Below are 22,506 nucleotides of genomic sequence, written 5' to 3'. Positions count from 1 at the left end.
AATACACAGGACAGAAGGACACCCGCGTACATGATACCAGCTTTGTTTAGTTATTTTTGTTACAAGAACAAAACGCGGAAATAAAGTCCGCCATTTTAATGGCATTCTGGACGGGTATACATCTGTGTCAACAGGCCGGTTTCCGAACTCAGATTTCTTTTGATCTGAGTGGCTTGGACGCTTATTTGGCAATATCGATGGCCAGGTATGTGACAAGGCTCCAACTTTGATGCAATAAAACATACATAAAACCTGTTTCATTGTGAAATTCAATTTCAGCCTCAATAAGAAACCTGCAATTTGACGTGTAATTAAACTCAACAAACCTCATTTCAATTGTGAAGCGAAGAATATTGGTGTTTTAAATTGAAGGGGAGTTACTTTTGATATAAACTTAAAATGCGTCATTACCATAGAAAAAGGTAAAAGGCATATCAATAGTGTGTTTTTATTCCTGAAAAAACACCGCATGAATTTGTATGCATTGACAACGGACTATTACATAACGACACTGCTAAGTCTCTAATTTCTTTCGCCATGAGAGAGAGAGAGAGAGAGAGTAAATAAACGGTTTACTGGTGCACAAATTTAATGAAATTACTAAATAATTAAAGTGATCTCATTTTCTTTCAAACGCTTAACTTATAGGCATTATAGTTCTAAATTGAAGTCAATACATGTACAATAAAATGAGATATCATGAAGATTCTTGACCTTTAAGAAAGAGCATCTGAAAAGCTAAATGCACTACATGTAGTAAATCTTACCAATACACTTCACGTTCCTTGAATTCAAAATAGGAAATTGCTCATTCAAATACACCATATTAAGAACAAACGTAACTGTTTAGTGTTTAATTATAAAACTCAATAATTGAATTTCAGTTCTACGAAAGCGCTGAGGGAACATTACGCACTTGTTGCTTGGCTGTTACGAGTAGGTTTATGGTCTGTGGGAAGACAGGTTATTACTATAAAATTAATAAATATACATTAGACATAATGACTCTCTAAGTATAAGAATTTTGTTATGTTATAATACTTTTTGAAAGGCACTGAGGGTGGGGCTTATATTTGACCAGTTACTCCAAATGCCATTGCAGTTAAATATATATCTTATATTAATATTATTTTATCTGATTTAAAGTAAAAAAATAATTAAAATCATTTATTTAAGCTTACATATGAAACATGTTCTTTCAAGATACATACACAGTAATCCTTTTCAAGCTCGAATCCTGTTTCGGTGTCATCACAAGGAACATGGTCGTGTACGGCATAGGGCTCTATAGGAGCACATTTGGTACGGGCTGGGCTCGACCCGACGTCTTCTGGTCCAAGAAGCAGACACATAAACTACAAGGCTAATATCTAAATTTCGTTTAAGAGTATACACACCTATAAACGATCGTCTTTTTTCACACAATATCACTATTTTTTCCATATAATTATAAATTACTTTATAATCAAATTGAAACATGAATTATCAAATATCTACAGATTATGCCTGAATGCAAAATTGAAATACTTCAAAGCTGAAATTAATAACACAAATAGTTCGCGTATTAGTCAGTACCTGCTCACGAGACGTTTAAATTATTTATCTTTTCATCGTAATTTTGTAAAAATTACCAATTTTTCTTAAACGAAAAATTAAACAAGTTAATACGCCAATCAAAGTATTCAATAATCACAGATGATCACATGATGCGTAATCGATATCTAAATCACACGGCAGCAGACGACTTTCTGACGGAATTTAACGAGCAGTTTATTACGCGTAAATTTCATTTTCTCCTTTTTAAAATTTCACTCTTCTTTTCATTTTTCAGTGAAATATCGACAGATAAGAAATACTACCAGATAATTGTTCAAACGTAAGATAATTTGTGTCTATTTAGCGTAACATGACTGTCATTTTTTCTTATGCTCGTAAGGGTTTCAATTTAAAGTGTCACACTTTCCCATCGTAAACATACATTTTACATCACAGTTCATTTAAAATATCCAGCTAAAACGCGTCCAAAATTCACAGCCCAGTAAAATAGCAATTGAACACCGAGAAACTATTAGCTAGCTTAGTTCAAATGTAATTTTGGTTCAATAGAGCAGGAAATATTTAGGTCTAAACCGATATCATTTAGGTTCGTATCCGGGCTTAACGGACCTTGGGCCGTAATACGGAAATGCCTCTGTGGCGCGAGTACGACTCGATCCCATGGTCCCTGGGTTGACATACAAGAATGCTTACAGCTAATCTGTTGCTCGTGTTATTATACATGTATTTCATATTTACTCCTCGATTCTTTTTAAATATTAAATGTAATATATAGAGATAGATTTTTCCTGGAAGGAAGTCTCAAGGGCTGGGTGGAAAACAGATATCGAGGTCATATTCAAGTCATAATGCACGAATGTTTTTAACTAATTCACTACCTTTTATATGAGGGGCGTCCGTGGCCGAGTGGTTTAGGTCGTTGACTTCGAATCACTTGCCCCTCACCGCTGTGGGTTCGAATCCCGACAGGGGCTTTGGATTCTTTCATGTGAGGAAGCTATCCAGCTAGCTTACGGGACGTCGGTGGTTCTACTCAGGTGCCCGTTCGTGCCTGAAATAATGCACGGAAGGGCACCTGAGGTCTTCCTCCACCAGTAAAGCTGGAACGTCGCGATATGATCTACACTGTGTCGATGTGACGTAAAACCCAAAACAAACAAAACCTTTTATATGACGTTATCGAGGACTCATTTCTGACAGATCACGGGTTTTGTTTCAGTATTGAATCCGTTCTTGTTACTTCGGCGGTCATGCACTAAGAACAGGCGCAGTGATCCAGTGGTAAAGCTTTTTGACTGAAACTCACTGGTCTGGTGTTTGATCCCTGTTTCTCCAACTAAAATTACATTAATATGAACAAAAAATTCTTTCAGACGATACTTTAAAAAACCGAGACCCCGTGTGACTGTGCTTCCCACCATGTACATAAAGAACCAGTTGTTTCTTATAAAGTGGTGTAATATTTCTGTATCTATTGCAACAGTTCTCGACAGAGTTGGATTCTGGTGGTGACATGCATTTAGTACCTGTGATCTTATTTGAGCGGATCTGCAGTCCAGTAGTATCGCGCTAGACTAACGGTCAAGAGACCGCAGGTTCAATCTCCCACTATTCCACAAACAATACTAATACAAATGGTCTTTTGGATATATGACCTTAAAAACCGAAGTCATATCGGTTGTCTTTACTGAGCAAGTAAAAGAACCAGGAAAGACCCTAAAATGGGACTGTATCCATGCATAGTGCCAAAAACAACACCTAACACTTCGTGCATGGGCGTCGCAGTTAAGACGGATAAGGAAGTACAATGTTAATTAACTTAACAGAGAGAAAAACACACACGCACGCACGCCCGCCCGCACACAAACAATAAAATCTGTCACATAAGAGTCCCTGTTTGACACAGTGTGTACCAACAGGTGAAATATATAACCATTTTGTCCGCGATACTATTATTTAATGAACAAGGTATAAACAATAATCAAATGTTGTTTTCATAAAACATATTGGGCGATACTGCGTCACTGCGATTGTTTTCGTCCTAATATTCAAATTTCATCAAAGCAGCTGACAAATATACAAACACCCCACCTGGTGTAACTGTTGTTAAATTGGACGTTTATTTCCTACAAACATAATAATTATGACAAGCTATTGAAAGGGAGCCTGCATGAATAATTCACTTCTTAGCTTCTAAATCACCTCATTTGGTAATCACAGGTGACTGCGGTCGCTTTAACAAACGATCAAATGCCTGTAATTGATACAAAATTACACCCCTATATTATCACTAAAAGGTAATTATGATTTTTATATTGCTGGGTTCTTACAAGTAAAGTTTGAGACCTCTGAGATAAAATTTCAATGAAATATAGCAAAAATTGCAATGGTCCAGTGACACGTAAATAATGAGCCAGTAAATATTTAATATAGGAGAGAGTTAAAAGCGCTTCACGTACTCCGGTTAGTAATTAACCGTGCTTGGATAGGCTATCCAAACGTACCCTTGGTCTGACCCTTAAATTATAACACCATAAATGTAGGGAAATTAGATTTTACGAGCGGTCTTGCGGGAAATGTAACTGGGATTAAGGAAAGAGAAAAGTCAAAGCTTTTTAGTGGGTAACTTTAATTTAATACTTTAATTTCATTTGATTTCTTTAAAAGAAATGTAAAAATATATAGTAGATCTGTTTCTGTATTTATTTAAAAAATCATGTTCCTTAGAATATGTATATACACATATAGAAGTAAGGAAAATTTGAAATACAGTGTAAATTTATTATGAAAATACAGGATCTTACATGTGTTGTCATTTGATAAAAAAGTATATTTAAATTAGACATAAACTCATTACATTAAAGAAGGCATAAATGCACGGTTATATACATGTAAATTATGAAAATATTAAAAATATATGTACAAAGATAATATCACATATATAATATCATATTTCAAGATATTGTGTTTGTTTGAATTTTACTCTATATATATAAAAGAAATATATCACCGTCATGTATATTCATAGAATAACAAGTGAATGAATAAAAAAAACATGGACGTACACATGTGTAAACATGAAATAAAAACAAATAAATAAATAAATAAATAAATAAGAAAACACACCACTATTACACGTAGCATTTGAGGCAAGCTTTACGTCATTCACGGTTTATGTACATGTCATGTTTGAGGTATATCTTAAACATTGTATTCAAATATGCGTTTACGTTAACTTTGATAAGACAAATGAGCCACGTCATGACAAAACCAACATAATGGGTTTGAGACCAGCATGGATCCAGATCAGTCTGCGCATCCGCGCATTCTGATCAGGATCCATGCTGTTCGCTTACCAACCCTATTACAAGTAGAGAAACTGATAGCGAACAGCATGGATCCTGATCAGACTGCGCGGATGCGCAGGCTGGTCTGGATCCATGCTGGTCGCAAACCCATTATGTTGGTTTTGTCATGACACGGCTCAAATGTATCAAATATTTTGTAAATTATACATTGCTCTCCGTTGATACAGTTTTACTAGTGTATCTTGACGTCGACGTCGTCGGGCGACTTGGTGCCGGAGTATCTGCCTCGTGGCAGTACACTGGCTGAATGTACGTAAACTCCTCCGATGCCAGCATATCCGGAGTCTTTGTTCTATTCATTACAATTTCTATTGGCGTAGATGTTCTTGGCTTAAGATCTTTTTCGTCTGCTGCCTCCTCGCGGCGTTCTACCCGACGGCGTTTACGTTTTACCTTTGTCGCGTTACTTTTACGTGGCGGTTTCGGCGGTAATTTCGGTAACCGCACGGAACTTAGAGGCACGTGCGGCGGTGTTCCGTTTCCGGCGGTCAATATGCCGCCATTTTGGTTTAAATCTATCTTTGTTTCTAAATTAGACTGTTTAGATCTCATTTCGTCTTCTGTTTTGTTAGTGTCCAGCGATGACCTTGATGATTTTTTCTTTAGTGACTTCGCATTAAAAGTCGGCTTGGCTGGTTCTAATGATTTTGCAATAAGCAGATTTCCATCTTCAATATCCGTGGACTCAAAATTGAAACGGGCCTCATCAACTAGAACAATACATCATAAAGTAAATAAAGACAGCAGAAAACATACTATATTATTTATTTGTTTAAAGGCACAATATGCATAAGAAATAAATTTTAACTTTTTTTTAGACAGGGCAAACATGAATTTTATAATGTTTAGAAATGGTTTTAGAGAATGTTTGATACATGTTACCTGAAGAAAGTACAATGTAGTGATAAATGTGATAAATAATTTATCATAAAGGTAGCAAAATGAAAACAAAGAAGTATTTTGACTTCCATGCAAAATAATAATTCGCTATAACTGTACTTATTGCCAGAAAGCAACAGATGAAAAAGATGGTTCAGATAATTGGCCAATGAGTAACTTTTGGAAATTATAAACGTACACCAACATTAAAAAGCTTATGAGAAATCGCAATACAAGCATTTCTGAGGCATAATGGCCCTTGAAAAAATCTTAGTTGTTTAATGAAAGGGAAGCAATTTTATACAGATATAAGGTTACTGATACAATATTGTCCGCATTTTCTTCCTGAAGAAAATGTTAGACATAAAAGGGGTTAAGTAAGAAAAAATAAACATTAGTAAAGACGGCTCATCTTAATACATATTTAGAAATTAAGAATTTGTTAAATAAAACATTCAAAATTGAATTTCATTACCAGACGACTCATTCGGTCCCGTTTTTGAACATATTCTGCCAAAATATATAGCAAACCAAACAATACTTACGAGTGCTTGTCGTTCTGTTGTCACTAGAATCAAACACAGTCCCGACGCGTTGACTGACTTTCTTGTACCTGAGATACCAGCAGACAGACCCGCCAATAGAAACTACCAGAATGATAATCAAAATGACAAAAATAGCGACGAACGCTGCTGTAGGTATTGGCAGAACTGTTTCCTCTTGAGATTTACCCGCTCTTGGTGTTGTTATGATAATCAAATCTGAAAAAGGGATTTGTTATATCAAGCTATGATGATAAGAAAATAGGCATAAAGTTAAAGACAAAAGTATGGTAAAATATATAATAAGAGTTTGGTAATTACAAGTCAATTACACACAAGAACGCCATTAATCCTTAACTTGATATATTTTTCCTTAAATGGACTTATCAATCTGCCATATCTGGAACTATCCATTATTTATTTAGGTGATATCTAAACTGAAATTTGAGACTGGACAGACGACAATATAGAGCTTGGTTACACTGAACGGTTGTGCAGACCGGCCTGAATCTGTGCTAGTGGAAAAGGATTAGGCACATTTAGTGTCGGCAGGTTGAGGGTTAAATATGGAGATGAAACACTAGGGTAAATGTAATTCATTGTCATTTTGGCAGGTATGCAAACACGAGATCTCAAAATAGTTATTTCTGTAAAACAGTTTAAAATATGGTTTAATAATATAGAACTTAAAAGAAATTATATAAAATATACAATTTAGCTTTTTGAAATGTACTGAACAACATCCATGTACTTTTAAAGAAAGGACATGTTGTTGATTCATATAAAAGTTTTCTTTAGCAAGGCTTATGCATTTTCGTGCTGATTGACTTGCAAGATGATACATCAAGATGTTTCAAACCACTTGTCCTACACTTTAATTGATTGGAATGATTTGTGTGGAAAAGTTGTCAGTAGCTTGTTAGAAAAGTGGTTAATACTGGTCCAGAACTTCTGCAAGGTAACTATCAACCGATTTTGGCCGAACCAAATAGAATATCACCCAAACAATAACAGCATATGAACGTTTTTTATTCGTACCTTAGCACAGTCATGAAACTGCTCTACGATCTGCTCACTTACTGACGGTTAAAAATGACATTTAGATCAACAATACAACAAATTAGAAATGAACCATGAGTAAGTTGTATCATTTACCACATCGAGGCTCTGTCCCATTCCAACCCGTGCCGTCAGTCAGACAAAGTCGCTGTTGCGGTCCTACAAGCTTGTAGGAAGAATCGCACGAGTAATTTGCTATCATTCCGTTGTCAAGTAGGTCGTAATTACCGTCGATTATAGCATTTGGCGGCTGACAAACTGGAGAAGAACACATCATACATGAATGAAAAAGCTGAATTCATCTTCTTACTTAATTTTTGCCAATAATTGCGAATGCAGTACCTTTAATCTATGTTGCAATAAAATTCATTATATGCTATAAAACATTAAATTTATGTTGCAATACATCAGTCTATAATGCAATACTTTCAATGTATGTTACAATATGTCTAATCTATGCTGCAATAAATAAATACTATCGTGCCAAACAGTCAATCTATGTTGCAATATTCAATCTATGCTGCAATATATTTAACTTATGCTGCAATACATTTAAATTAATTTAATTTAAGCTATGCTGCAAAACATTAAAACTATATTGCAACACATTCCGTTAATACAAACACTAATCTATATTGCAATACATTTACCGGTATTTGATCAATAGAAAATTCAAAAAGTATCATAATAAATTCAAAGACAACTACTTCACACTTAGTAATCAATCACACTTACCACACAAGGGATCTGGGAGGTTCCAGCTTCCATCAGTCAAACACGTGGTGACCCCGACAGACAGAAGATCATAACCTTGTTCACATGAAAATGTTGCACGTGTTCTGAGACCATCTGTTGTAAGTGCCACCTGGCCACTCAGAGGATGTGTTTTCCCTGCACAACTTACTGTAAATCGAAAATTTATGTAGATAGATGAAACGACCGTTTAACATATTACATTTTCTCTGGCTCAAACAATAACGGTGACCCAATTTATTCTTCCCATCCAAATGATCAATACTGGTCGGGGGATTATCCCATACTGGCGTAACAAAATCACTTGTAACATATAGACAGAGGCTAACATCGGTAAATTTTGCACCAAACAACGCTATTACTTAATGGTGAACTTGACTGGTGGAAAATAAGCACACTGTAGCCCGCCAAGCATTAAGAAGCATACCTTTACAGACTTTTAGCCATGGTGCGGCAAACGTTATGCTTTTGAGATTCGGTTCACGACAATATGTCAAATGCCATTGAGTTTTAACAGATAGTTGAATATGGTAGAGAATACCGGTATTAGGGTAATGATTTTATTACTTGTTCATATGCCCGCATATGCGAAAAGAAATAAACACATGATTCATATTATTTTACATATGTATATGTCAATATATAATATTACCACATGACGGTGACGGATAATCCCACGTGCCATCAGCTTGACATATATGCACGTATTCACCGGATAGTGTGTAGTTCAGTGCGCATGCATACTGTCCGTATGTTGTGGAACCGTTTGTAGAAACATCAAAGTTGAGTTCGGGTGGTGTATTGATGGATTCGCAAATGTCTGAAGAATTGATAAACAGTGTAACATACTTATATTATCATAATGTATAGTGATAATGCCCCCCGGCCTCCTGGCATTCTTTCTTTTAAAGCACATTTCCAAGACTTCAAATGAATGCAAAGGTATAGTCTTTTGATACAAATGATTACGTATTTAAGAGAACTATTTTGAAACCAAAACAACAAAACTCTTGCTTTTTATAACAAACTTTTGCTTTTGGAATGCCTTTGATTTTACCGAGCATCAATATATTTAGAATCAAAACAGATACTTCTAGATTAATGTTATTTATCCAAGATTAAAGATATTCGTAGAAACATACTACATGTAGGATCCCTCCCTTCCCATCCTGTACCGTCGTTCTGGCAAAGTCTTGAAGCTGGACCGTCAATACTGTATCCAAGGTCACAGCGGTATGTCGCCACTGGCCCGTCAGCTGTGTCCGAAACCGATACAGATCCATGTGCTGGCGTGACTGGTGTTATACACTCTGAAAAAGAAAAAAAGAAACATACGTCACTTCCGTTTTAAATTCGAAATAATTTTTTGCATCTGAAATTGTTTGTAAAGGCGTACCATTTGCTAGTCTAAAGAAAATCTATGACAAGCATAAATTTTTGAGACCCCGGAGAAGAACTCCCTTTTTAGGTAACTTAAATCAGCCTTCGAAAATAAAAATGTATTTTGATTGTTCAATTTTTAACCCCCTTTTTGACACTTGGGTGTTACAACTAAACAACCAAATGACGGTTTCGTATTTTTGTAGCCATAGTTATTTAGCCAGTCTCTGAAATTTACAAGTATAAAAGGAAAAGCAGTCAGATAAGTCACTTACTGCATGCAGGTGGATCACTATCCCAAGCTCCATTCGTCTGACAAGTGATAGTTAGTTGGCCACTGACGTAATATCCGGTTACACAACTGAACGTTGCTTTGGAAATCAATGAATCTGATGTCATGGTTACACTTCCGCTTCCGGGGTTTGTCAAAGTGGGGCACAAAACTTTAACAGAAAGAAGTTTTTACATAAAATAGATAATAAACAATAAAGATATATGATAATCCCATATAAAAGTAATAAAACAAGCCAGTATGATCCCCAAAACCAACATGTTCTGCTAATATTAGACATTTGCGACATAATGTCGGGAACGATTATCGAGGAACAGTTACGCTAATATTGAGGGGTCAACTCAACACATATTATGAACACCTGAAATAAGGCCAGGATATTTTACTGTGTTTCTTTCATTACATCTTAATTTTGATTTCAGTAACTACAAGACGAAATGATGCCAAGTTCCCAAAGTAAATTCGGAACTTTTCTCATAAGCTCATGATCAGCCAATTAACGTTGACGGCTGTTTTGTCTAGTGAGCTGACGTGCATCAATAGTTTCGTCTTTTGATGATGACAAAACGTTGGCAGCTTGAGTAAGGACATCTTGACGTTTTGACTACGGTCTCGGTTGTGCAGTTCACGCGGGACTGGACCGTGTTCGAGTTGTCTCGGGACTAGGCAGGAGCAAAGCTGCTGTTGGCTCTCATTTATATATCTGTTAAGATTTATCGGAGCTTGACCTAGCAATAACTGCTGCATATGAGCCGCTAAGCTTGCCCTTGTTTTAGATGCCCGGTCCTTTCCATAGGAACTGCACCTGTTTTTTTCGGCACTAAATCCTTAACTCAAAAGACGTCGACGGTCTAAAGCGCTGGCAATAATTTGAAAATATTGAAAAGTGAAATTGAAATGGAGTGAGTAACTATTTCGGAGTTTAACGCGATATTTATACATCAAAACAGCAGGTGTCAATTGCCGTATTTCAGCCTAAAAAGGTGCCCCGTTCTTCACTTCAGTGTTGCTATATTTTTCTGGTACTTAGGGATAATTGAATCCAGCACTTTTAAGTGTTGAGAGTTGAATCTCGCTTAAGCCGGTGCTAGGGGTCCTGAGGGTTACTGCACTTTTTATTATCCATCATTTACAGACTCAATTAAACCGAGTCTGCAATTTTCATGATTTCTTTTGTTATTTAAATGTCTGGGGATCACTTCTTCCAGATATTTCATCACTTTTACGTCATATACTGATAGCCCATCTATTGTAGGATCTAAACAGGTTCTCTTAATCAGTTAATAGTGCACGATCTTATTTCCTACATCAAACAGAGGTGGACTATTGCTTGCCTTCGATATATTAAACATTATTCACTACTATTTTAATGCTGAGCGCCAAGTCTTGAGCTGTCAGTACCATTTTTTCATGTATTTGGTATCACATGGCTTAAACTAATAACCTACTTAAGTCGAAGAAGACGGTCTCCTTAAAGCCTTATGGAGGATATAAATTATATATGGAATATCAAAAATACACCAGCATAATGCTACAGTATAATGCGTCAGTAAGATAGACATTGATAAATTTTATTGTAATTTATCCATGGTTTGAAAGCTATATTTTACACCATGTCTAAATACAGTGTATATAAAGAATTTGGTGCAGATTTAGGGTAACTTGTTTATGATGTAAATACTTATGTAGTTTCATCATGCTTTCTTATTGTCTGGATCATTTATTTGGGTAGGATTTTTGCTTGCTTATAACACATAGATACAAGTTCTTCGAGTTACGTTATGAGACACCCGGACAATTACATTACTCTTTAAAAGAACATCCTAAAAGGCACTGAACACTATCGTTCAGAACTTTGTTTTCTTATCCGGCTTAAAATTATGCTTTCAACATTATTTGAAAAAAGTATAAGTGTATCACATGAAATACGGAATCCGGGCTTTAATTGTTTACTGAGAAGATGTACTTATTAAACAAATGCGAGTACATATGGCGGTCAGGGCTAGAGTAGATGGAGTAGAACCACAGGAATAATATTATTCAGGACAAAGACAATATCACGCAATACATACATAAATTATCGTTGACAGTGCTGGTGTTATCTGTTACTTGAAAAACGCGTCTATTATAAAATGTTAGATTATTCTGAGATTATCCCTTTATATAACTTGTCCTCGATCCTCAATCCCCGTTCCTCATTATAAGCCGCAAATGTCTAATAAGACAGTATCATTTAATATATACATAAAGCTATTTCGTCCTGGGTTGACACTTACACTTCAAATATGACCATAATGATTATTTTACATGTATCTCCTTTAAATAAGTAGGACAAAAGTCTTGTACAAATAACTCAACATTTTGGAATAACAAGACAATAATCAAAGCGCTGAAAGCACTTACAGTGGGATAGTTATTGCGGACATGTTAGCACAGAGTATAATTACGTTTAGGTCGTATCAAAACTTTACACTGAATACTTACCACATTCCGGTTCACTAAATGTCCATGTACCGTCACTCCTGCACGTGATATTATTAAGACCACTCAACGTGTATCCAACATCACAACTATACGCTACCATTGTCACGTGACCATCAGAAGTCATAGTTACGGAACCTCCTGTTGGTGACGCCAATGTCTGACATGGGTCTTAAATAAACAAAAAGTATAATTTGGATAAAAAATAAATAAATGAAAAAGAAAATAATGAAAGATGTGTCTATAAAGTTTGAATGAATAATATTCATTTCTGTTATAAATATGCGAAATATCGATATACGAAAAATATGTATTATATAATGAGTGTTTTTGTGTGTTCGACCTACCGCGTCTTCTCCTTCAAACGACACGGCAAAAATCAGCCTACAATACTTACTGCATACTGGATCGGATCCGGTCCAACGTGTTCCATCTTTTGCGCATGTCCGAGATATGGCACCATCTAACGAATATCCAACATCACACGTGTAATTTGCTGTTTCACCATTATCAGTCACTTGACCGTTTTGTATAGTTGACGGTGACTGACAAACTGCAATATAAATTTTATTAGAATAATTTTGAAAACATGTCATGTACTTGGCTGAATAAAACAATATTTACGCTACTTAGTCTAAAATTATGACTCTAGTTACCTCCCCTGGCATTCTGATCAGAAATGACTTTTTTTTTATTCTACAGCAAAATAACACATTATTTTATAACAGAGGTAAACACAAATCCCAAATCAAAATTTTACCAAAAGAATAAATTTATTTTCATTTTCCGGAATAAATCATAACTGATTTTACTAACTACATGTCGGAGCGTCTAAATCCCAAGAGCCGTCCGGCTGACATGTTCTTGTATTGGAGCCAACAAGATCATAGCCCGGGTAGCAAGAGTAGACTGCTATTGTCACCCTTCCAGTAGTTGTTGTCAAATAACTTCCGCTCTCAGGAGTTGGGAGTGCGTCGCATTGGACTGAAATATGAGCGATATAAATAAATTGGTTATACACTATTCAACCCCGACCAAACCCAACAAAGAAAGTCGACAATAGCAAAACAACTCCATTCGAATATGTCGTAAGAATAGAGCCTGACCTGACTCCATGGATAGAAATTGAAAGAGCATATCTTTGATTATACAAATACATATTCGCCCAGCCGTAAAACGATTGTTTATAAAACCCTTTATACATATAGTCGTCCAGGACAACCACTCGAAAAATCGTTGTCGCTAGCTATCATAATACTGTTCGGAATAAATAGTACTAGCCGACAAGACCGACATACCAGAAGTCTTGACCATTAAGCCATTGCTCCTAAATTTATTTACATGTACAAACAATTGCGTTCGATGACTTATGGAGAAAAGAAGTAACACCTCATTAAACTTGTTATTCGATAGCTCTTACCGCATACGGGAACGCTGTCCCAGTTTCCGGTGAACTGACAATACACTTTATATGCACCGCTCAGTGTGTAACCGCTTTCACAATAGTACACGGCATATGTCTGTGTTCCTGTAGTCGATAGTGTGTACAGACCACCTGTTGGGGTATATGCGGACTGGCATTGATCTGAAACGTAAATAAATAAAAACATGTCGTTGGATTTGTAAGAGCATACTGAACACGCAGGTAGGATTTTAATTATTGTATTTTTTCTATTTTTAAATGTATATTTTAAAGATATTCTTGCATTTACATTTGGCTTGTAATTTACCAAAGGCCTGACGGGGGCCAGTTCCCCGATAAAAACAACTTGTTTTTAAAACCCTTTATATAATGTAATGTTACACTCAACAAAGTACATACATAAAGAATTTGAACATTTAATGTGATAAACCTCTCATTAGGAAAGCAAACAATTGTAAGGTTGGTTACACAAAAGAAATTAGCTTGACGTTTTGCTGCCACTTAATAACACACAACGATGTACATTTACTGCTTTTAAATGTTTGTCAAAAAAATTTGTTTAAGACGTTCTGATATTTAATTCATAAAGACAAAAAAGAGACGCATGCAGTTGCACAGAGAAGACATGTGTAAGCATTAATTCTAACAACATAAGTCCATGGAACAAAATCCCTACACATCTGTGCCAACGTATGGACACACAAAAAGCGCCAGTGCCTCCTTTATTAGCTTGTTCTAGCTGGAGGAAAATAAAAAAAAATCTCCACTTACTACATTGTGGATCACTATCGCTCCACCCCGTACCGTCAGTATTACATATTCTGGAAGACAGTCCTAATATTGTTGTGCCATTTTTGCACGTGTAGTTTGCTGTCTTGCCATTAGCAAACACTGCTCCATTGGTAATGGTTGAAGGCGGGTGACAATCTGCATTGATAGATTAAAAGAAATTTTGAGTTTTACAAGTTTTAAAACAGAGTTTGATAAAACACGTGATGTGCTCTAAAACAAACAACTGAATACAACGGTCTAAGGTAAGGCATGGTTTATAAAATGTTCAGATTTAGATTTATTTGAAAGGTTCACAAAATAGACGTATTAAAGACATATTTAAAACACCAAAGAAATCTCAACACAACGTTACAAAATAAACGTATTATAGACTTTAATAAACGCCACAGAAAAGCTTCACACAACGTTACAAAATGTTCTTATTCAAGACTTATAAAATGCCACAGAATACTTCACACACCGTTTTAAAATAGACAGATGAAAGAAAATAGACATATGAAAGAAAATAGACATATGAAAGAAAAAAGAAATATGAAAGACTTATAAAACGCCTCAGAAAACTTCACACAACGTTACTAAATTAACGTAACCACACGCTACCTTTAATTACACACACAAGCAGAGTAAGTATTTATATCTATGTCCATTTCTCAAAGGTAACTGGGACAAGCAATTGCTTGAAATACGAATTATACTTCTGATATGAAACTGACAATACAACGTTTAATTGAAAGCTCATTTATGTTTTCATCCGTATTTATCTAAAACATTAATCATACGAAGAACATGAAGAAAAGAATAAAGTTGACAAAACAATAACGTACCACACTGGGGAGTCGTACCGTCCCAGGAGCCGTCGGCTTGGCAAGTCCTTTTGCTTGAACCAACCAAGTAGTAACCAGTGACACATGTGTAAAGGGCAGTGCTCGTGTAGCCATCGGTAGTTATGACAATGTTTCCACTAGACATATAATTCAATGTATCGCACTTTACTGAAACGAAAGGACGGTATGAAAATACAAATTATGGTTGTAGAACATCACAGTTCCCTCAGTAACGTTTAACATAGGAAGAAACACTTTTCTCGACAAAGTATAGAGGTATCACTATTCATGATGATGAAAACAGGGTCTTTCAAAAAGAACGGCCCTGATGAAAAAAAAAAACAACAAAAAACAAAAAAAAAATCATAATACTAGAAAAGAAAATGATAATTCGTTTAATACGCAAGTTTTGCTTGAGCTGTTCGAAAGTCAATATGACGATCTCTTTCAAACTTAAGATGAACCAAATCTATTTCACAGGAGTCATGTCATGGACATAATAAATTTGTATAGACCTTGTCAATCATGCAAACTACTAGTCTTTAATTTTCATGCTCGGATTTATCCCCAATAAAATTCCCATCCTTTGTTTATTAGCATTTGCATTTCTGGATACAAAGTCTTACCGCATAAAGGCTGGGACGGACTCCATGTTTTATCTTGCTTGCATATTCGTTCACTGTCCCCGACTAAATTATATCCCACTACGCAGCTGTAGTTCGCCGTTGTCGTCGCACCATCGGATGACAGAGTAAAGCTGCCACCAATCGGGTTACTCAATGGGAGACAAAACTCTGTTTAGAAGAAAACAAAACAAATCATATTAATATAAATGTATCGAGCGTAGATGAATATTTTACTGAAATATTTTCTTTTGTAGACACTTAAAGATCATTTTCATGGAAAGGTCTAGCTTTCAGCATATACAGCTTGTCTCAAAGATCAGAGCTAAGCCTTTCCCGATGCGTTGCTACTCATTGTAAGTAATATCATGACGTACTCAAATTTCAATATTTAAACGTGCTTCCAACATCCGGAATCCAATGTTGAGTTTTAGATAATCATATTTTGAAATTGATTTTTTCAATAGTGAAATACTCATAATACTGTATGTAGTACTCCTGCGGGTACCGAGTCCCCGTCAGTAGCGCGGTAATCTTGAACATGTGCTAATGTACTAATGTGCATACGTAGCGTCGTGTAAGAAACATGGAACACTGACCTAAAAAATTAATGCATTTGATCTTTTACTTAAATTTGATGGATACATGCACTTTTAATTAAAGGTGTATCAGGCATTATCAGTAAAATAAGTCAGTGAAACGAAGTCATTTTCGATCTTAGGAATTTATGTAACTTGGTATGTACCAAATTTATAAAGGTTCGTATGCACCGCGGTCCATAGGGCAACACCCTGCATTTAATTAATAAAGGGCCCTGAAGGCGTTCTTCGATTGCTCCAAGGTCAGTTATATGAAAATGTTCTTTCTATAGGATACCTAAACAATCTATATATATATATATATATATATATATATATATATATATATATATATATATATATATATATATATATATATATATATATATATATATATATATATATATATATATATATACATATTTAAAAGCAAAATTGCTTACAGTATGTAGTTTGAATAGAAACTGTCTTAATAATATTACAATAGACACACTATTCAAACTGCTAGAGAGCAAAGAAAGAGACAATGATTGATCAATTTAACAAACATTTATTAAATCAATTTCAATTACATAACTCATAAAATTTATATTTATTTACATATGAATATATATATATATATATATATTACAGTCATGTTATTATATCTTTTGAGCAAAATGTAGTATTGCATAATTATATGAACGTAGTTTTGGTCAACTATTGTCTAAGTACTTTCAAAGTAGCAAAACAGTAAAAATATGTTATGGCAAGTTCATACTGTACATGTTCATACTACATTGCAAAACTCTTTCAACTATTTTATCCGGAAAATTTTAATGTGCATTTTTTTAATCACACAATGTGTTATTCATAAAGCTATAAATTGTACACATATTAATCACATAACTGTTAATCATACATTCGTTTATCATATTGCTATTAATCGTACAACTGCCAATCACACATGTGTTAATCATGCAACTTTAAAAATAACATAATTGCCACTCATATATTTGTTAATTGTACAGCTGTTAATCGTATAACTGCCAATCACACACGTGTTAATCGTACAATAATGAAAATAACATAACTGCCAATCATACATTTTTAATCTAACAGCTGTTAATTGTATAACTGCCAATCACACACGTGTTAATCGTACAAATTTAAAAATAAAAAGAACTGTCAATCATACATTTGTTTATATTACCACTCTTAATTGTACAACTGTAATCACACATCTGTGATCGTACAACTATAAATTTTAATTACATAACTGTTTATCACATATTTGTTAATATAATAACACAAATGTTATCTCTTAAACTGTAAATCGCACAGCTGTTTATCTCATAACAGATTATTGTACACTGGATAAACTGCACTGCTGTTAATTGTAAAGCTGTTAACCGCGAAACTCACTTTTTTACCGCAAAACATCTACTCTACCAAATAAAGCAATCACATTTGTTAAATTTACGCACATGAATAAATTAACTTTGTGCAGCACAAAATTAGTTATGTGACTTCATGTCAGGATAATCACAAATTGGTTATGTGACTTTACCTCAGTATAATCACAAGTTGCTTATGTGATTTCATGTCAGGATAATGTCACATACTTTTGTATACATGTTTTAATATCTATTTTGTTAAATTAAAAAACCCATATTTTATATACGTGAATATGTACATAAAGTTAGATACATTTAGAATAATTACAGTACACAAATCAAAAGCGTGATGCTTACTCTCTTAATGACATGTATACAGAAGTCAGTGTACATGCACTTTTAAGTTCTAAGCTAGTGTATAAACAATGTACTAAATAACTTTGAAATGAGGTTCATAAATACAAACAATCATTTAACACTATCTACGCCAAAAATATTTTCTTTTGCCTCTTTTTTCCTTGCTTTTACTTTCTTTTTCTTTGTACTCAATACACTTTCTCTTCCGGTTTCCAATTCATACGAATACTGTGGCTGAATATAATTAAAGTCCGCCGCATGTAACAAGTCAGGAGTTTTTGTCCTCAAATAATCCAAATCGTTCGCGGCATCTTTATCGTCCACTTTTCTTGTTTCACGAGCGCGCCTTGCCGGTTTACTTGGCCTTGACCTCTTGCCTCTCTTCTCAGTGATCACGTGACTAATGGGAGGCAATTGAACTCTTCCGTTTTGTTTCTTTCTGTCTGGGAGGGCAGGCGGGATATTACTGTCGGCAAAAATAATGCTTGTTGTTGTCAATGAGGAGGAAGGTCGAGTTTCCTTGGTGTTGTATTTCTTTAGTAATGTTTGCTTTTCGTTAGTTGGTGGCGGAGCAGGCAACTGTTCTGGCGGAACTTTTTCTGTAAACAGTAAAGATGATTAAAACAATAATGGTTTCATTCTGTAAGATGGCACACGATTTAAACTAGTGAAATAATCACATACGGTATTTAGATCGGCAAATATAGGAAGTATTTAACGTAAAAATATCAAACAACATCAAAAGACATTGTAAACTTCAACCTTAGACAATCTTTCAAAATTAAGCAAAGAGCTTAATAGGAGTAAATGCTACCATACCGATGCTATTTTATTATTACTAACATATCTTTTAGAAAAAAATTATGAAACAAGTTCTTGCATTTTTTTCTTTTCCGTGTTTGATACCTTTAATCATGGAACCATTAAAATACATAATCTCGATCATAGCTCGAACCCGCCATCCCTGATTGAGTGGGAAATACATTAGCCATCAGTCCGCCGCTTTATTATTCCGTAATAACGGAACTTACGCATGAATTAAGGGAAATAATTGCGATACATTTTAAGTAAATTTATCTCATTTTTGAAAAAGGCAAGATGGATTCAGATCCACGTGGCGTACCTTTAGGCTCATCCGGGAATATTTTCGCCTCTGAACCTTTCTTTAAGAGCCGGCAATGACGGTATAAGAGTCCGAGTAACAATACGACAACAACAGCAAATAGCAAGATGATAACAAGCATGGCGGCAATAGGGACACGCCAGGTGGCGCCATTGGACTTGGTTTCCGGTTCAACGGTTTCTAAAAATAGAAATAAAATTATTAGATGTAGGTGTAAATCATTAAAAAATAATGTTCTTAGGAAATGCAACATAACTTCTTATTGTGTAGCACCTTTATGTAGAGATGTTTCCTTTTTCTCGAAATTAAAAGATTTGTATCTTATGGTACTAAAAATATTTTAAAATGAAAATGCACATTTTTCACGTGCAATAATGTACTATTACACAGATATATGCGTGCTGAAAAACAGGATATCAGTTACAAAATGTTAATTTAATTCCACAGCAATCGGTATTATTCATTCAAATTTGCGCTAACTAGTACAATGTAATTAAAAGGAAATTAAACTTAAATTATGCAAGTAAGCAAATGTATATCAGAAGAACAAAATTGGTAACTTACGCGAACTATTAAAATCCAAGCTTCAACTGCCGCTTCTATTTTATGTAATAGTGAAACGTCAAGGATAAAACACGACACTTTTAAAATCAGTAAAATATAAATTTATGAAAACGACTTATTTGCAACAATAATCTTATATAGTTCGTTGGCATCCGAAAGGCTTTGTCTTTAATTGCGTTTATAGCTAATTAGCGCAAAATGTGCAAATTTTATATTTTTCAAGGTTAATGCAGTTGGTGCAATGACAATTTCAACGCTTTAATGTCCATTCTGTAAAAGGACATAAAACATTACTAGTATCAAATAAAAATAATGAATCCAATGGTAAACAGTTTTGCCAAAACATATTTTTTCAGAAAAGTTTTGCTTCTTTTTACTCTATTGTTATCAAGACTAAGTCATGAATAGTAAATTATTTATGCAATGCAAAATACATCAACACACAGAGTGAAACACACGTATGAATTGAACACGTGATATCAAAACATATATATAATTGTCATTCGTATATAACTCATACCACAGACTGGAGAAATTCCGTCCCATCCCGTTCCGTCATTCTGGCAGGTTCTTGTCTCAGACCCAACCAACACGTAACCGGCATTACATGTATACGTCACCATCAGTAAGTCGGCAGATATGTTGAATTGTCCGTTGGCGACAAGTGGTGGTGATTGACAAACTAGATGTGAAAAATTTATAATTCTGAAATCTGATTTTTTTTGTTCTGTATCTGTTTGGTTTTACGGCGCGCCAACACAAAATAGGTCAAATGGCATCGAAACACGACATATGATTTGGTTAACCTTCGACATTTAAACATGAAAACTATGCTGCTTTTGTTTCACATGAAATTCCTTTTTTTGAGTAAAAGAATATATAGTTAACTAATTCTTATCAACGATATATGTCTATATTATTATCACCACCAATATTGATTAAATAATTCAGAAATAAAATGCGTAGATAATTGCAAGCATATCCTTATACCAAATATATAGCATGCTGTATGATACATGATTCGAAAGTGTGTCTATAAGCTTATAGCTTCCTACACAATCGAACTGGGATAAACACTGTATAAACTGAATTGTATTTTATAGACATAGTTTAATGCTTTTACATAAACCATTCATTTCTTACTTTTTTACACATTGTCGAGGCCATGTTGAACCATAAGTTCTGCTGGATATTTAAGATTAGGCTGGTTTTTCATAAATTCTCTGAAGTAGTAAATATTTGTGCACATATTTCTAGTATTGCTTAGTTTATACAGAATTTATTTAGTTCAATTTGTAGGAACCTAAAAGCTTATAGGCACACTTTCGAATCCGTGTTCCTGTAACCAACCAGTACTGAACAATGTTTCTTGCTCAAGGAAACGACGGCTTGCCCCTGACGGGGTCTTGAACCCACACTGCCTGCGACCCATAGGTTTATAGTCTAACGACTTAATCACTCAAACTCTCAACTCAAAATAATAAACTGCAGAAATGATGTATTGCCCGGTTAATTTACTCGAGGTGTATTAATACTTACTACAGAACGGTGCCGGCAGGTCCCAGTGCCCGGATGACAGGCACGTTAAAACGCTTGTAGAATTGATAGTGTAGCCGAATACGCATGAGAACTCCGCGGATGTTGTCAAACCATTAGACGACAGGGACACAGAACCGCTGTTTGGGTCACTCAATGTCGGGCACTGAACTGTAAAAAAATGCAACAATAAGATGTCATCGGACAGATAAAAACAAAACCACTTTCAAATACAAACAATTTAGCCCTGGCTTCATCTGCTGGTTAGCTTTTGCCACAAGTGCAGTCAATCAAGGCTCTATAATGCTGGTAGCTCTGTATCACTGTAAGGAAACCCCTATATCATTGAATGGACTGTTCTAAATTCAAAGAAGGGAAAATCCATTACACAAATTTATCAAATCAAAATTTAGCAGATTTCAAGTTTATATGACCGAGAGACAAATAAAATTACGAAGAATTCGAAATGATAATTTAAGTTTACCACAAGAGGGTTGGTTCGATTCCCAAGAACCGTCATCGTTGCATACAATCTGCTTTTTACCATCTATTGTCGTCCCTACTGCGCATGCGTAATCAGCAGTAGTTTGGATACCATCTGTACTATAACTAATCGACCCAGATAAAGGGGTAGTCAGTGTTTGACACAATGCTGAAGATATTAAAAAAAATCTAACTATAGCATATATATAAAAAATTCTTATGATAGCTAAATAGACATATTTTAATTCGATAAAGTACAAAATTGGAACTTTCAAAATTTGATCGAGATAACCGAAAATCGAGAAAAGCGATGTCGAGATTGCGAAAGTTGACTGTATATGATAAAGGGTACATTTCTATACAGTTATGATCAGTTAGTCATACAGAGAATCGTTATGAAACTGTGATGTTCCCATAGAATATACGTTAATGTGACAACGTTATTTAAAATCTGGGTTTTCCTATTTACCTCAATGGGCAGGGTATGTATGAACATTTGGTAAAAAGCTACCACAC

General features: G+C 34.9%; 1 protein-coding gene across 1 annotated transcript in view; it reads right to left on the bottom strand.

Annotated features, from left to right (window-relative positions):
- Positions 1 to 5,037: 5,037 nt before the first annotated feature.
- LOC132741822 (sushi, von Willebrand factor type A, EGF and pentraxin domain-containing protein 1-like) overlaps positions 5,038 to 22,506 on the bottom strand; it is a 34,293-nt gene continuing 16,824 nt past the window's right edge. Inside the window, exons 19-35 of the mRNA XM_060730084.1 lie at positions 21,992 to 22,159; positions 21,511 to 21,678; positions 20,492 to 20,653; positions 15,977 to 16,144; positions 15,351 to 15,518; positions 14,506 to 14,661; positions 13,732 to 13,896; positions 13,128 to 13,295; positions 12,709 to 12,864; positions 12,315 to 12,482; positions 9,814 to 9,981; positions 9,301 to 9,468; positions 8,811 to 8,978; positions 8,141 to 8,308; positions 7,502 to 7,663; positions 6,350 to 6,565; positions 5,038 to 5,635 (exon numbers count right to left, since the gene is read on the bottom strand). Of these exons, the coding sequence (XP_060586067.1) occupies positions 5,067 to 5,635; positions 6,350 to 6,565; positions 7,502 to 7,663; positions 8,141 to 8,308; positions 8,811 to 8,978; positions 9,301 to 9,468; positions 9,814 to 9,981; positions 12,315 to 12,482; positions 12,709 to 12,864; positions 13,128 to 13,295; positions 13,732 to 13,896; positions 14,506 to 14,661; positions 15,351 to 15,518; positions 15,977 to 16,144; positions 20,492 to 20,653; positions 21,511 to 21,678; positions 21,992 to 22,159 (3,266 nt within the window). The 3' untranslated portion in view covers positions 5,038 to 5,066. The remainder of the gene's footprint in view (positions 5,636 to 6,349; positions 6,566 to 7,501; positions 7,664 to 8,140; positions 8,309 to 8,810; positions 8,979 to 9,300; positions 9,469 to 9,813; positions 9,982 to 12,314; positions 12,483 to 12,708; positions 12,865 to 13,127; positions 13,296 to 13,731; positions 13,897 to 14,505; positions 14,662 to 15,350; positions 15,519 to 15,976; positions 16,145 to 20,491; positions 20,654 to 21,510; positions 21,679 to 21,991; positions 22,160 to 22,506) is intronic.

The sequence above is a fragment of the Ruditapes philippinarum genome, unplaced genomic scaffold, assembly GCF_026571515.1.
Source record: "Ruditapes philippinarum isolate M1 unplaced genomic scaffold, ASM2657151v2 ctg5090_1_1_1_1, whole genome shotgun sequence".
NCBI lineage: Eukaryota > Metazoa > Mollusca > Bivalvia > Venerida > Veneridae > Ruditapes > Ruditapes philippinarum.
This window is presented reverse-complemented; position numbering and strand designations above follow the sequence as displayed.